The 16,738-nt window shown below is 40.5% G+C and overlaps 1 protein-coding gene across 5 annotated transcripts in view; it reads left to right on the forward strand.

Moving 5' to 3' along the window:
• AOPEP (aminopeptidase O (putative)) overlaps nt 1-16,738 on the forward strand; it is a 310,109-nt gene that overhangs the window by 47,280 nt on the left and 246,091 nt on the right. For all 5 annotated transcript variants that reach the window (XM_029911714.1, XM_029911718.1, XM_029911717.1 and 2 more), the window contains one exon: nt 9,005-9,171. In XM_029911714.1, coding sequence (XP_029767574.1) covers nt 9,005-9,171 — 167 coding nt within the window. The remainder of the gene's footprint in view (nt 1-9,004; nt 9,172-16,738) is intronic.

Consider the following 16,738-nt stretch of genomic DNA (forward strand, 5'->3'; position numbering starts at 1 on the left):
TATTTATTTTTTTCTTTCTGTTTTCATTTCAAAAATAAAATCAATTAATAGTATGTGGGGTGGGGGTGAGTGATGTTATAGTGTTTTATTACTTCTACAATGCCACATATGTGCATGATGCTGTATAGGCAGACAAAATGTCAATCCTTTCTCCAAGTAGTTTACAATCTTGGGTTCCAATCTTCCAAAAAATTGCTCAAATGAATATGAAGGAACAGACATTTTGTAGTCATTTCAAATGCAATATCTTCTAGTTTGTTTGTACAATGCTTTGAAGATGTAGTATTCAATAAATATATCATAATTTTATTTTATTTTTGTAGATACTTCTGTTTCTGTCATGATTCATAAAAATCTATTTAAGCAGTGTGATTAGGATTAGTGGGCTGGATTCAGATGAGTATTTGAGTAAGGAAATTAAATACGGCCATAATGGGTTGCATTCCTTTTTTCCAAAGCAAGGCCTGAACGCATGGAATTTCAGTGATTCACTGTTTAACCCTTTGATACTAGAAAATGCATTAATGCTCACAGTAGGAGCTTCCATCCAGCCCCAGGACATTGGGTTTATATGTTAAAAACAGATGCCTTTTCGAGGCTTACTACAAAAGCAATAAATTATGAGGCAAAAAAGAGAAGCAGACTTGCCTTTTTTTGTTCTTGCCTTTTCCCAAAAGTCTGCAACTGTATCCTTATTAAGATAAAAGTATGTATAAAACAAAAAATCACTTGAAGTGTGGGAAAGGTGACCAGGGTCCCAATTCAGTGAGGTCTCCCAAACGTTGAGGATGTGAGTAGACCCGCTGAAGTCAGTGAGACTACTCACGCACTTAAAGTTATGCTCAAGTATTTTGTAGATTTAGGACCTATCAAAATGTCATTTTAGGATTCCAGGCTTATTGTTTAAGTAAATTATTCCATATTAAATATACTCAGTTTATGATTTTCACAGCTGCCAGCTTTGCAACTTGGAGTGTGAAAGTCCACACAGGTTCCTTCTGCCTTTACTCATCATCCACTCTAATAAAGAAATTGCAGTTGGAATTTATTTTACAAGTTGGTTGACATATACCTACAACAGAATTCACCTTACTTTCTCAGAGCTGTTCTAGCAATAAAAGAACCTTCCTTTTCATAATAAAGGAGCAAACAGGACTCTGAATACATACAAGTAACATATTTGCTGAGTCAAATGATAGCATTTTAGTCAGTTCTCTGTCTATATTGACCTTTTAAAATAAAACAAGGATATTCAGCATAATTTCTAGAACAGGGGTTCTCAAACTGTGGGTCGCAACCCCAGGACTGGCTTAGACTTGCTGGGGCCTGGGGCTAAAGCCAAAGCCCGAGCCCCACTGCCTGGGACCGAAGCCCAAGCGCTGAGCGGCAGGCTCAGGTTACAGGCCCCCTGCCTGGGGCTGAAGCCTTTGGGCTTTGGCTTTGCTCTCTCATCCCGCCGGGGCAGTGGGATTCGGGCTTTGGGCCCCCCCACCCAGGGCGGTGAGGCTTGGGTGGGCTCAGGCTTCGTTCCCACCTCCTGGGGTCGTGTAGTAATTTTTGTTGTCAGAAGGGGGGTCGCGGTGCAATGAAGTTTGAGAACCCCTGCTCTAGAACCAAGGGGTTCAAAAAGTTTGAAGTATCTGTACTTATTTGAACCAAATTTCTGGATCTTTTGAGATCACTTACAGCTAATTTTTTATGTAAAAGTATTTGACAAAATGTTTTAAAAGCATTCTACCCCTTTTTGTCTTTGTGCAAGCTGTAAAGCTTGCCACTTTCAGCATAAATCTCTTATTTTAATAATAATTATTAATAAATAATTCAGCTGAGGCTCTCGAGTGCATTACAAATATTAATTGATTCACACAGTTCCCCTTTTGATGTATATAAATTAGTGTTTTCCCTAATTTACAGGTAAGTAAACTGATGTAGAGGGAGAGTAAGTGAGTACCTTGAGGTCACAGAAGAAGTCAATGGCAGATCTGGGGATACCTAGAGTCCTGTTTCCCAATTCTCTGCTCACATTGTTAGACCGCAGTGCCTCTACTGTAATAAGAGCCAAAGAATTAGTAGAAAAGTGCTTCAGAACGTTTTCAGAACTGAGGGCTGCATCTAATTTACAAATGGATTTACATGTAACTTTAAGCAGAGATAAATGCATACCGTTTATGTTTACAGAGCACAGTAAATGTACATAGTACTCTACAAAATGTGTAGAGAGGCAAAATGTGTTTGAGAGTTACATCGGAAGGAATGTTAAAAGGGAAGAGTAGAACTGCTTCTTTGCAATGGAAGGCTTTAAAGACACAAACATTATGCGATGCAGGTAGATTGTTAAGTTGGTTGTTGCAGTTGTTCAGATTCATAACGGAAAAGAACTGTTGGCTTGTATTTCCAAAGAGGATGTTTCCAAATATAAGCCCTCTTATGTAACTGTGATATCTGTTGTTTGTCAAGCATACTGGCACATAAAGAAATTCAGTAAGCTTCTCTCAAGAAATATGCATTGGAACATTGTGAGTCCGTCAATTCTAGATACATCTTGTCCATCTTGTCTTTTGGGTTCAGCTTGTGATGTGTTTGCAAACATATTTCTGTCCCTTTGAAAGTGTCTGAATTTTTCATCAAATTAACTTTATAGTCTGTCTGGATTTTTCAGCATAGGGATAACTAAAACACTTGAGTTTCTTGAACATTTATTAGGAAATATGAAAACAGAAAAGACATTCTGTTTCTTTTCATGACTGCAGCCAAGACCTCTGGTCTTGTGGAAGCTGCAGACAAAGGCCCATGACTATCTTCTGCTCTGCTGGCATTTGCAGCCAAAGGTCTCTGCTCCACTCCTAATTTTAATATTGTAGATACTTGTAAGTAACATATTTCAGCATTTATTATTATTATTATTAAATAGTCAAGAAGTAGTTTCTGACTGATTAGACATGTGATATTATCATCAGGGTTCCAAGGTAAAACATTACATACCTCCTAACATTTAAAGTTAATAAAGTGGAGGGGGGGGGAAGGAGGCACCAGAGTTGTGGTTTCAAAGCGAGCCTTTCCTGCACTTACCCCACAGAAAGAACAGGAGTACTTGTGGCACCTTAGAGACTAACAAATTTATTAGAGCATAAGCTTTCGTGGGCTACAACCCACTTCTTCGGATGCATATACCCCACAGAGGCAGCGTTGTGGCTCCTGTCCCATGGGGCTGACTGGGCTTGGCCCCTGGTGCGCTGGTCGTAATGCCACTCAGGTTTGGCCCAGTCCCCCTGATGTGGGGGAGAGGTGGGTTGCCAAGCCAGATTTGAGTGGAGCTGCAACTGTGTGTGCCAGGGGCCAGGTTTCAAGGCCTGGGTTGGGGAGCTGAGCCCAGTCAGGCCTGCAGGACAGGAGTGGCTTCAACTGGGTCAGGGTATTTTGTAGGTCAAAGCGAGTCGGTCCCACAGAACCCAGGACTGTTGAGAGGTCTTTATATGGAGGCAGTGCGTACTCAGAACTATAAGCCGTGTTTTGGGGCAGTCTGTCTATAGAATCAAGCAGACAGTATTTCATTGGTTTGCATTCACAGCCAGAAAAGAGGATAGAAATGTAATCATTATTAAAAAAGAAAACTCAAATTCTGAAGAAACTGAGAGGGTACCATATGGCTGCAGGAATCACTTTGTGGGTTGTGCACCAAATAAGAAATAGCTCTTTTCCATCATTCAGTTAGACATTGTCATGGTTATAGGCCATGCTTGGAACAACACTCTGAGTAGACTTAAAAAATCCAAGAAGGGATATACTGATTCAGATAAAATGAGAGCCAACCCAAACCACGAACCAAAACATTTTGAAAGTTTGGATTGGTTCTGTAAGATATTCCTCCCTACTGGGTCCAAAGTCTGTTTTGTGTCTAATGTGCTTTTTGATGATAGCCCTCAAAATCCAATATGAGGTGCAGCATATCTGGCAGTCGCTGATTGGGTAGGTTGCTGTCTTCAAATCTATCTAATCTAGCCAAGTGTTCATTGTCTGGATCTGCCCATTGTGGATTTTCTGAAAAGGGAGACTCGTTCAGCCACTCAGCTGTTTGTTCCCAAAGAAAGAAGGGGAGGGGAAGGGGAAGAGGAAGAGATAAGATGGAGTTGGGGAGAGGAAGAAGGAACAAATTAGATTAGAAAGTTCTCTAATATAATTTTACTTGATCTGATACTGTGCTGAGGGTTTTAGGTAATATTAGGTTTTAGTATTTTGGTAATATTTTTGATAATGTTTTCTATGCAAATATTGGGGACATAGAAATATTGAAAAATATTTTGAAATTGACCCATTTTTCATTTTTTAAACACTTTGAAACTAAAACAACGTCAGAAATTTTTTCATGAAAATAGGTTTTCACTTTTTAGACATCTCTAGCTAGGATAATTTCCCACTCATTACCGCAAAAAAGGGAATGCAATTATCAGGGTAGCCTTGCACACAAGCAAGATTAGTGACTAGATAGAACCCCAGAGTCTAAGCAACTCTCAGACTGATTCCCACCACAAGCGCCACCGCTCACTCACTTCTGGAAGCAGAATCGAGTGGGTTGCAGCTAACGTCCTATATTCCAAGCTCTCCAAACACATAGCAACTTGAAGCTCTAGCAATCATAAAGTTGGCCATTGTGGGTCACCCAATACATATTTATTTTATTATCTCCTTTCCAAACCTTAGGCCCTTTACATTTTGCTGGGATCTTTAGGCACCTCTCTTTCCATAGAGACTCAGTCTCTGTGGAAACACCACGGTAGGAGCCACAGAGAACTGGACCGCCTAACTGCTTATCTCTCTTCTGTTCTCTAACTCCCCCTCTATATAAATGTCTGAGGCCACCCAGGTAAGGAATTATGAAGAAAAAGAGTGGCCAAGTGTGGGGCTGACTTGAAAATGTTATGGCTACGAGAACTCTAAGAGGGAGAAGACACTATGCTAAGAGAGGAAGGAAAGAGATACAGAGAGGATTGTGAGCTGGGGAGGAGGACAGAAAGGAGGAGAATTGCCATGTCTCTCACTAGCTGTGGTAATGGTAATTAAAAAAAATCGGTGTCTGATAATAGCCGTCTGGAACTGATGGTTATTTAACATAGACACCATGTGACATATTCTGTGTAGATAGCAGTTCCCTGATGCTGTAAGGGAAGTGCAAAACCATCATTTCAGGTCGAAATTCTGTATTTCTGGTCCGCTCATCTGCTGGTATTGAGCAGCCCTGACCTAAAGTGGGGAATACTGCCAACTTCAAGATACGCTGTAATTGTGTAGCACCATCGCACTGCTGACATTTTAACACGTCTCTAGTGTATATTAAGTATGGAAAAATAAATAGCAAAGAAAGTAAAACGTGATTCAGAGGAATAGAAGGAACCCAATAATGTTTGATTTTGTTTTTCAAAAAATGTGGAACAAACAAGTTAAAAATTTCATTGAAAGAAGAAAAAATATTTTTGAGTAAATCATGGCAGAGTTTTCCTTTTTGCAAATCTTCTAAACTCTTCCCTCTCTGACAGAATGAGACAGTTCAGTGTTAGTTGACACCTCAGCTAGTGCCAACCTGTCAATCAGCTAATCTCCAGGTGATCATGTCATGAATATATGAATATCTAACTAGAAGCTGATGTAATTGTTGTTCTGACGTTCCTGCTCAAACTTTAATAGGGCTCTCTGTATGATCTGTTGCTATTTTCATGGCAGACTTTGACATATTTGAAGAACTTTGGTTTAGGAATGATAAGTTAATCAGTATATCCTGGGCCGTCCATGGGTGGTGTGGGGCCTGGGACAAATCAGCCTCCCCGCTAGTCTCCTTGCTGTCCGTCCGGTGTGCACCCCCTGTCCGCCCGACCACTGCTCTCCTCCTCGCCATCCACCCGCCCGCGTGCCTCCTCACTCCCCTCCCACCTGCCGCTCGCCTCCCCACCCACCCCCCTGCCTGCCGCTCACCTCCCCATTCGCCTCCTCACCCCGCTCGCTTCCCACCTCACCTTGCCACTCACCTCCTCACCTGAATATTGGGACAAATCACGTCCCGATCATACATCAGCTGGGACGTGGGACAAAGGGCTAAATATTGGGACAGTCCCAATTTTATCGAAGTGCAGGGCCCCCAAAGTGCAGGGCCCGAGGCGGTTGCCCCCGATTCGCCCTACCCAAGGGACAGCTCTGAGTATATCTGAACAAAAATAGCATAAAAACAGCTATGAAAAAAATGGAAACCCTGGATTTACCAAATATTATAACAATTCTCTAACTTTTCGACTTTCCTTTGTATGTGGGATATAATTGTATGTAATTATCACTATATTTATGTGCCAATTTAATATATAAAATACTTTAAAAATGAAGGTAAAGGTATTTGAAAATTAGAAACTGCACATGCACAATATGCTATTTTGTATTTATTTTCCATATTAGTAGCACAGGACTGGGAGCCTGGAGATTAGGTTCTATTCCCAATTCTACCACTGACCTGCTGTTTGACCTTGTACAAGCCACTTTACTTCTCTGTCCCTCTATTTTTTTCTCCCATCCTTTGTTTGTTTTGTGTATTTAGATTATAAGCTCTTTGGTGCAGAGACTGACTCTTACTATGTGTTTTTACCATGCCTAGGGGCACAATGGGGCCCCAATTTTGGTTGGGATCTCTGAGCACCAACCTAATATGTTAATTAATAATAATAATAATGTAAATGTACCAAATTACGGAGCTCCGTATATTAACGAGTAGAGAATAGGCTGATATTCAGATGATACTGGAATTCAGATGTCCTAATATCCGTGTGACATTTGGAATATGAGTATAGGGCCAGATTCTGGGTTCTAGGCTTTGTGTTCTCAGTACAGCCTATGTGTATGTGTGGCACAAAAGTGGGGGTAAGATCCCAGGCTTTAAGCTGCTGGGTGCCAGTCTGGTACCCCAGCGTAAAGGATAGTAGCTTTCAACTGCTGTATGTTATGCCAATTACCTGTGGGCCCAAGAGGTTTTTCAGCAGCTGGGGTTCACCACCATATAGGAACACACATGTTATGCTGACTACCTGTGGGCCTAAGTGGCTGTTTTGGCAGCTGGGATTTGCCAGCAGGTAGGCACCCCCTGACCTTCTTTTTGCCAGAGCTTGAGAGTGTGGGTCTGCAGGAAAGCCACTACAGTGGTGCTATACCACTCAAGGAGTTCCTCATGCTGGGAAATCCTCCAAGGCCAGGTTTGAGGCTGGTTTAGACCATTGGAGCAGAGCAAAACGGTCTTAGCAGGGCCAAGGCTCTGGCTAAAAATCTGAATATCAGCATCACCTTTCTCATAGGAATTATTTCCTGGAGTACCTGGGCTCTCCTCCTACAATCCTGTGGTTTTTGTGTGGTTTCCATGTACCAGGAACCATCCTCTACTCCTTCTCTTTCCCCTTTGCCCACAGATGCTATAGGGCTACTAGCTAGTCTTCTATTTCCTTCCTAGATTTTTGGGGTGCAAAGGGTATCTTCTAGGGAGTAAGTGACCTGCCTACTTTTCCCCTGCACCTCTCTTTCTCATCTAAAACGTTCTTGCTCCCATTGTTGTGCACTGTTCCTTTTTCTGTGGCAGAGACCCATTGTTTTCTAGTGGATGCCTGGTTGCCAAGGGATGTAACCTTCAGCGATTCACCCCAGAGTGATGTGAATTTGAGGGAGTTTGTAAAGCCTACTTGCCTTTTACCCTCATGTGTTCCTGATGTTTCTGGAGCGTGATTGTGGATTAGGGGATTAGGGATTAGGGCATGTGCCCCCTAGAAATGTAGGACAAAGAGTGGGTCTGCTGCTGCCCCAAACGTTAGAAGAAAATGGGAGTAAAAGGCCAGTAGGCTGTAAAAGCTTCCTGAATAATTCACTTTGGGGTTTGTTCCTAAGGTTAGATCCCTTAGTAACTCAGGATCTAGTAGGCCTTATGTCCTTCAAAAAGAAACACCACACATTTGACAAAAAGACGAGTGGTAGCCTCAGAAAATCTTTCATCTATACTACCACTCAGCTGACAGTTTCTGTTCACTCCCTCTGTGCAGTAAGGGCTTGGCTTTTGGGAAGGAATTCAATTAATGAAATTCAGTGTATTGAGGTACTACAGTGGCCACTGCAAAAGATGCTGCATCCTTGCAAACTAACAGCCACCTTTCTACGGGATTTGGTCACTTTTCGAATTATGACATAAATAGCTGACTCCGATATTGCCAGTCTCATGCATTCAAAAATTACATGTTAGGCCTCCAAATCTATGAGATTTGCTTAAAAATCATGAGATTTAAAAACATGGGTTCTTTTATTTCTAGAACACTTTAGTTTAGGGCACACTTCGATCATATTTTCAAGCTTTTCTCTGCAATTATGAGGTTTGTAAATGTACTTTTTTTTTTTTTTGTAGTTGAAAACCGAGATTGTCACATAGTTACTTGATTCTAGTAGTTGGTGCTTAAAGAAAAACACCAGGGATTGTGAGACTCATGATAAAATAGCGAGAGTTGGCAACAGTGTATTCATTCTAAAATACTCATATTGGTCACTTGGGTTCACAGTTCCCAGTGGCTGGAGAATTATTGCCTGAGGTCCAAAGGTCATGGCATGAGCAAGGGAGCAGAAAGGATGGGAATGTCTATGCCATTTTTTTCTCTGCTGCCTCTTATAAATTAATCTGTTAGGATGGATAACAGCAAAACTTCAAGGTTTGGTATCTTGGTTGGTTCATATAATGTTAGGTTGAAAACCAGGGCTTTGGAGCGGAGCCTGGAGCTGAAGCGTGGAGCAGCTCCGGAGCAGTAGAGCTGCAGGTTTTTGCCTGGAGCTGGAGCGGAGCCGGAGCACAGCTCCAAAGCCCTGGTTGAAACCCTAATGAGATGTTGAAAACCAGTAAGTAAGTTTGAATTTCTTTTTATAATGGCAAGTTCTACTCAGCCTTCACTATTTCATGTTTTAGAGTAACAATGTCACTCTTGTTTTTATCTTTTTCCGCTCCCTATAGGCCATGTGTTTATACGATGGGATCTCCAATAAACAACAGGGCCCTTTTTCCATGTCAGGAGCCACCGGTTGCCATGTCAACATGGCAAACCACAGTCCGAACAGCTTCTTGCTTTGTTGTCTTAATGAGTGGTGAAAATTCTGCAGAACCAGCACAACTTCAAGAAGGTGCAGTATATATATTCTTAATCATGTGTTGTACAAAATGATGCTAGCAAAGTGCCAGAAAGTAGTTTACAAAGATAGGTGCACATTATTATCTCCGTTTTACAGAGAGGGAAATTAAGGTACAGGAAGGCCAAGTGACCTGCCCAAGGCCATGCAGCTGGTGTGAGTACTTATGTGTTCTAACTTCTCATCTGGTACCTCATCCACTGGAATATATTGGCATCTGTTTTTTTCAGGTATAAACTTCACACAGCTCACTAACTGGCTTAGTTTCAATCAATCTACAGCTAAATATTTGACAGATCAGCCCACAGACTGCTGAAGGCATTGATAACAGGATATAGACTTTTGGTTTGAGGTTGCCAGTTCAGTTTAGGGAGGCTGGAAGTGACTGAGGATTGTTACCCATATCGTAGCTGCTGGGTGAACAATGTGAAATGAGTTGGTGATCTCAGTTTGGTGCCAACTGTCCATGAAAGAGCTTTATTTCAACTTCTTTTGGGACCAGGGCAGTGGCTCCCAGTGCTCACTACTGCCTGCCTGCTTAGAGTTGTGCAAGGTATGGTCTGAGTGCTGTCTTCCCTTTGTTTTTTGCTGCACTTCTTCATCACAGCCTCCATGCACAGCGTGAAGGGAAAAGCAAATGTAAGGTGGTGCCATGCGTGACTGCACCGAGCTCATTTCCCAGGGTTAGTTCTGAGCTCTCTTTTCAGACGCCAACGGTCAGTATTTTCAAATTAATCGCGATTAATTGCGCTGTTAAACAATAATAGAATACCATTTATTTCAATATTTTCGGATGTTTTCTACATTTCTAAATATATTGATTTCAATTACAACGCAGAGTACAAAGTGTACAGTGCTTACTTATATTTATTTTTGTTTACAAATATTTGCACTGTAAAAAACAAAAGAAATAGTATTTTTCAATTCACCTAATACAAGTACCGTAGTGCAATCTCTTTATCATGAAAGTTGAACTTACAAATGTAGAATTATGTACAAAAAATAACTGCATTCAAAAATAAAAATGTAAAACTGTAGAGCCTACAAGTCCACTCAGTTCTACTTCAGCCAATCGCTCAGACAAACAAGTTTGGTTACAATTTGCAGGAGATAATGCTGCCCGCTTCTTGTTTACAATGTTACTTGAAAGTGAGAACAGGAGATTGCATGGCATGTTGTAGCCGGCATCGCAAGATATTTACGTGCCAGATGCACTAAAGATTCATATGTCCCTGCATGCTTCAACCACCATTCTAGAGGATATGTGTCCATGCTGATGATGGGTTCTGCTCGATAACGATCCAAAGCAGAGCAGAGTGACGTATGTTCATTTTCATCATCTGAGTCAGATGCCACCAGCAGAAGGTTGATTTTCTTTTTTGGTGGTTCGGATTCTGTAGTTTCTGTTTCTGTAGTGTTGCTCTTTTAAGACTTCTGAAAGCATGTTCCACACGTCGTCCCTCTCAGATTTTGGAAGGCACTTCAGATTCTTAAACCTTGGGTCAAGTGCTGTAGCTATTTTTAGAAATCTCACATTGGTACCTTTTTTGCGTTATGTCAAATCTACTGTGAAAGTGTTCTTAAAACGAACATGCACTGGATCATCATCTGAGCCTGCTATAACATGAAATATATGGCAGAATGCAAGTAAAGCAGAACTGGAGACATACAATTCTCCCCCAAGGAGTTCAGTCACAAATTTAATTATTTTTTTAACGAGCATCATCAGCATGGAAGCATGTCATCTGGAATTGTGGCTGAAGCATGAAGGGGCATACAAATGGTTAGCATATCTGTCACGTAAATACCTTTCAATGCCGGCTACAGAAGTCCCATGCGAATGCCTTTCTCACTTTCAGGTGACGTAAGTAAGAAGCAGGCAGCAGTATCTGTTGTAAATGTAAACAAACTTGTTTGTCTTAGCGATTGGCTGAACAAGAAGTAGGACTGAGTGGACTTGCAGGCTCCAAAGTTTTGTTTTTGAGTGCAGTTATGTAACAAAAAAAAATCTACATTCTTAAGTTACCCTTTCACTATAAAGAGATTGCACTAGAGTACAAGTGTATGAGGTGAATTGAAAAATACTATTTCTTTTGTTTATCATTTTTACAGTGCAAATATTTGTAACAGAAATAATAATATAAAGTGAGCAGTGTACACTTTGTATTCTGTGTTTAATTGAAATCAATATATTTGAAAATGTAGAAAAACATCCAAAAATATTTAATAAATTTCAACTAGCATTCTGTTGGTTTTTTTTTAAATATATGGAGATATACCTATTTCATAGAACTGGAAGGGACCCTGAAAGGTCATCAAGTCCAGCCCCCTGCCTTCACTAGCAAGGCCAAGTAATGATTTTGCCCCAGATCCCTAAGTGACTGATTGAACTCACAACCCTGGGTTTAGCAGGCTAATGCTCAAACCATTGAGCTATCTCATCCCCCCTCACTATGCCTGCCTGCCTGCCTGCTGTTTAACAGTGCAATTAAAACTGTGATTAATCGCAGTTAACGCATGCGATTAACCAAAAAAAAAACCCCTACACCCCTAGTAAATACCACTTATAGGACTGAAGAAGCATTTTGATTTGCATATAGATAATCTAAAATCTTTAATAGCCATTCAATTTAGCTGGATATACTTTCTTTTTTAAAAAATGGTTAAGTTTAAGTGAGTAACGGACAACAAGAAAAGCAACGGACATAATATAGCAACATTTTTTTAAAGGAAGACCTGTGCTCTCAGGTGCATACCTTCATTTGTATATGTACAATTTTCATGGTTACATACAGAGGCTAGCTGATTGTGTATGCAAATGGATAGTTTCCTGAGTAGAGTTTTGGAAACTGCATATGCAAAAGTGTGCACACAGTTGAACACACATTTTTTGCAGGCCTCCTTTTTGAAAAGTATGGCCCATACTATTATCATTTAGAAATACAGATGGGACAGTTGAGTTTATCAAACAACAATAATCATAAATCTCCCAATATGTTGCACATTCAGGCATACATACATATTGAGGTATTTTAATAAGGTGTGAAAGTGTTTTTGAAAATGGTAATATATACTTTATGAAATGTTTGGAATGGGAAAAGTTTTTCACAAAGTTGATAAATAAATTCCAGATACATTCAAACCGTTCTGTAAGCCTCCCGATCTCTAGGTTTTTTTCAGAGGTGTTAGAGACAGTAAGTCTCCAAGTCATTTAGCCTTGGATGGTGGGTGGATTTGTTATTCAACACTTAGCTGCCAACACTGGTTTCTTCCATCCCACATGCATGCAGTACACAAACTTCTTTAATCAAAAAACACATTTAGATCCATTTTGATTTCTTTTTGAGAATTTGTATCTTGGGCACAGTAGAGCTGCTATGATCCAGGGTTCTATACATTGCTCAGTATTTTTTTCCTTTAAAGTAGTAAGATTTCCACACTTCCCTTTCATTCACTTAAATCCATATAGAAAGAATTTAATTCAACATTAGTGTTACTACTGAAAAGAAATATGACCATGGAGAAACACCTACTTTCCCCTTCATAGCTTGTAACCACAGCAGCTTGTTTTGCATTCAAGTCAGATTTCACAAGCTAAGCAGGGTTAGGTCAGTTCAGTATTTGAGTTGGAGATCTCCAACATGCATCTGATACAAGTGCTGCAGCCAGTGCTGTTGCTGATTCATCAGAGTATCTGAGTATTGAACTCTGGTGCTTGGGGGCACTCTGCTACTCTGTCTTCCAAATGAGATGTGAAATCAAGGTGCTGACCACTAGAAGTCACTAAAAATATCTTGGAACTTTTCGGTTGGGCAAGGCTCTTAATCCTAATTTCCCAGACAAATAATAGTTTGGGTAATTACATTTTGTTTTGCTGTAGCTTTGCATCTATGCTACACCTCTACCCCGATATAATGTGGCCCGATATAACATGAATTCGGATATAACGCGGTAAAGCAGTGCTCCGGGGGGGGGGGGGCAGGGCTGCGCATCCCGGCGGATCAAACAAGTTCGATATAACGCGGTTTCACCTATAACACGGTAAGATTTTTTGGCTCCTGAGGACAGCATTATATCGGGGTAGAGGTGTATTTTTCACTTTCTTTCTGAAAGTGTTGTGTAATGGTTTTATGCATTACTAAGCATAATAATGTTTCCCATTAGAGGTGGCTGAATTTCAGTGGTGGATGAAGTAATCCCGTGTGTGTGTGTGTGTGTGTGTGTGTGTGTGTATAATATGTATCTCAGTTTGTATTTAAAACACTGAAGAATTATTTGAGGTGAAAGGTGCTATATAAATATAAGAAAATATACCTTTTTATTAGGTCAGACGAGAAGATATACTGACACTTGTGTTTATTTTAGTTATAATGTACGCATTGGTACTCAGAATTGTTTTTATAACCATTTCAAAGACAATTAATATGCATGAAGAAACTTAAAGTCATTATCTCATCGTTGTTAATTGAAATACAAAAAATAAATTGCTTTTTAAAATTTTATTTTCCCACACTTATGGATTGCACTTTTCCAGCCGTTTTTAACTGAGTCCTAAATAGATAACATGTGAATTAGAAAATATCCAGTTTTATTTAATAGGTGCTGTTCCTCCATTTTCTGCAGGAAACACCAGCTATTTTCCTTGTCCTGCCAATGAGCCCTCACATAGCACAGAAATGTTTCAGTGATGTGGAGTGTTACTTGCACTATAAGGAGGAAGCCCTATGCAGAGTTCATATGCATTGCTTTCCCTTTCCCTATAGGTGGTGCTGTTTCCAAGAGAGTCACATGAAGGCACTGGAGTGAGAGAGAGGAGAGTAAGAAAAGGAACCAGGAGAAGGGGAAACACTGAGGATAAGGGAGGCGAGGAAAGATAAGGGAGAAGAAGAAACCAAGCAAAGGGAAAAGAGGGGAGACAGAGGAACTAGGAGGGACAAAAAGAAAAAAAATTAGAACAGGTGACAGACATTCAAAAAGAGGAAGAAAATGGGAAAGTGTGTGTGGGCGGGGGATATAGAGAAAACATGAGAAACAAATGATCTCTCCTACCAGTAACAGCTGCTCATGTTGGTTACTGGCAGGAAGCATTACCTGCATAAAGGCCAGTTCAGTCATCAGGAAACGTCAGGAACCACAATGGTGAAACCTCATTCACCTCACAGTATGCTCTGAGACTTCTTGTCAATTCAGTATATTCTGGGCTGCAAGTACATGAGACCCCTAACAGCCTTGTGAGAGTGGACTGGGGTTCAGCAGCATCTATAAGCACAATAGGAGCCTCAGGGTGGAGTGATGGGGATGTCCAGTTCATGCATGGTCTCTACAAAACCTGCACAAAGAAAGGGCATGTGGGATAAGGGAGAATAAGGTGTTGAATTTTGTAAATATGAATCTATAAGTGTTTGAAAGCTCATGTGAAGAGAGAAACAAGTTTATTTCTGCCTTTCAGTCCCATTTTGGTGCTTGTTTTGAAGGCCCCTGCCCTCTTTCAGGACTTGCTGATAATCTTCTAGCTTTGTGAAGTTTGTTGGCCCTCAGATTGTGTGACCCACTCTGCAATCCCCTCTTCATATGGAGGGTGGTAGAATAAAACTACAGAAGTTAAAGCTCTTGAGACTCCAGCATATGCAGAATACTGCTACCCATCTCCTCTCACGTAAGAAGCAACATAAACATATCACCACCACATTAGATTGCTAAGCTGTCTCCCCTTTCATTTCAGTATTCTGTTTAAATTGCCTTCTTCTTTTAAAAACACTTCACTTACTCCAGTCTACCTCACTGAATTTGTCTCTCACTATGCTCCTCTCCCTCCCTCTGTTTTGTCGATCACTGGCCTTTTCTCTTTCCTGTTAGGAAATCTCCTCACTGTTGTGAGAGCCTTCTCCTTTATAGGAGAAGGAGCCTTCACCCCCTGCCATCTGGAACAGTTTTCTGTCTCCCCGCCTCATTGACTCTCAGTCTTGTTTCAAAACTCAGCTGAAAACACATCACTTTCTCCCATTCCTGTCCTTCATAATTTCTTTCTTCCTTTGCTGTTGTTTGACCTGGAAGTTGCACTCTTTATGTGAACATTTTGGAATATTGTTTATGTGACAGATGCTACTCACAGTGAAGTATTGTATTACGCTGCCTACGGGTCTGCTTTTGTTCCTGTTGAAGTCCATGACAAAAGCTCCCATTGGATTCATTGTGGGCAGGCTTGGCCTTCGGTATAGTTTACATTACTGGAGCTCTCAACATCAGCCTTTTGAAATAATAAAATAAATGGTACTTCCCTGGATGTCCTCTTCCCATACATGGGCTTGTGCCTGCCATGGCTGGTTTTCAGCTTCCACAGGCTGGGATTTCAAAACATTTTTCCTTTGGCAATAATAATTTATTTCCTCTTTGTTTCTAATTATGTTGTAGTGAACATGGCAGTCTCTGTTCACATATCAATGTTATCTGTGAGGTCAGCAAAGTTCTGTGAATGTTATATGTTTAACCTGTGATTCAGAGCCAACAAGAGCGGCTCATGTCTTTTTTTGTGGTGGGGACCCCCAATCTGGCATTTTGAGTGTGTACGCATTTAGGGTCAAATCGTGTTTTTTCCTCTGTGGAATATATCTCCATATATTATCATAGTTGTAGCCCAAAGACTACTTTAAAAAAAAAAAAGGCTTGAGGCTGGCATGCAGTTGCATGCCTATGTTAGCATTCAAAATTACCATGACTGCTCTACTCACAAATCAGATACACATACAGGTATCTAATTAGACTGCTGCATATGCAATCACCCAATTTGTGTATGCAGCTGTGGTAACTGTATTTATAAATGTAGGTGAGTCCTTGCATGTGTGCCTAAGGTACCTTTAACAACAACAGAAAAATAGCTAGGCAAAAGAAAAAAAAAGTGAATATGTAGGTTTGATCAATAAAAACTTCATGGCTCCCAAAAACAACTTTCTCCCACTTCTCTAAATGGACTCTGCTTAATTGTCCTCCTGTACTAAGCAGATCTTCCTCTGGTAGACTCACTTACCTTTTCCGTCCCCTCAGCTCCCAGATGGTCCCATAGGGCCAAATTCAGCACTCATGCCAAAACTGAATCTGATTCTTGACTTCTCATTGACATGCTGATGCATTGTGCCATTTCAGATTGCCAGGCAGGGATCATAAGTGTTACTGTTTTTTTATTAGACTTTAACAGTCTGCTCAGTGCTGTGCAGAACATACTGAAACATCGTCCTTCCCCTAAGGAGTTTGCAATTTGAAATAAACAAACCATACTGTTAAGACAAAAACAGCATTATTCAAGGCTATTGTGAAAGGACTGCAATCGATTTTTTTTTAAGTTAAAAAATGTCCTTTCTTAGAGGACTTAAGGATCCTGTTTGACTCCACCCATGATGGTAAGATTCAGTGTTTTGGACCATTGGTGTAGAATGTTTTCATGATGTTTACAGTCATAATGTTACAATGCTGGATTTAATTTTTTGTAAATGCCTAGAATCTGAGGATAGCAGTGTGAATGTAAGTTTTTAGGTCTAAACTATTTGCTAATGTCCCTTTCAATCTC

The sequence above is a fragment of the Terrapene carolina genome, unplaced genomic scaffold (genome assembly GCF_002925995.2).
Source record: "Terrapene carolina triunguis isolate 2854851 unplaced genomic scaffold, T_m_triunguis-2.0 Scaffold113, whole genome shotgun sequence".
NCBI lineage: Eukaryota > Metazoa > Chordata > Testudines > Emydidae > Terrapene > Terrapene triunguis.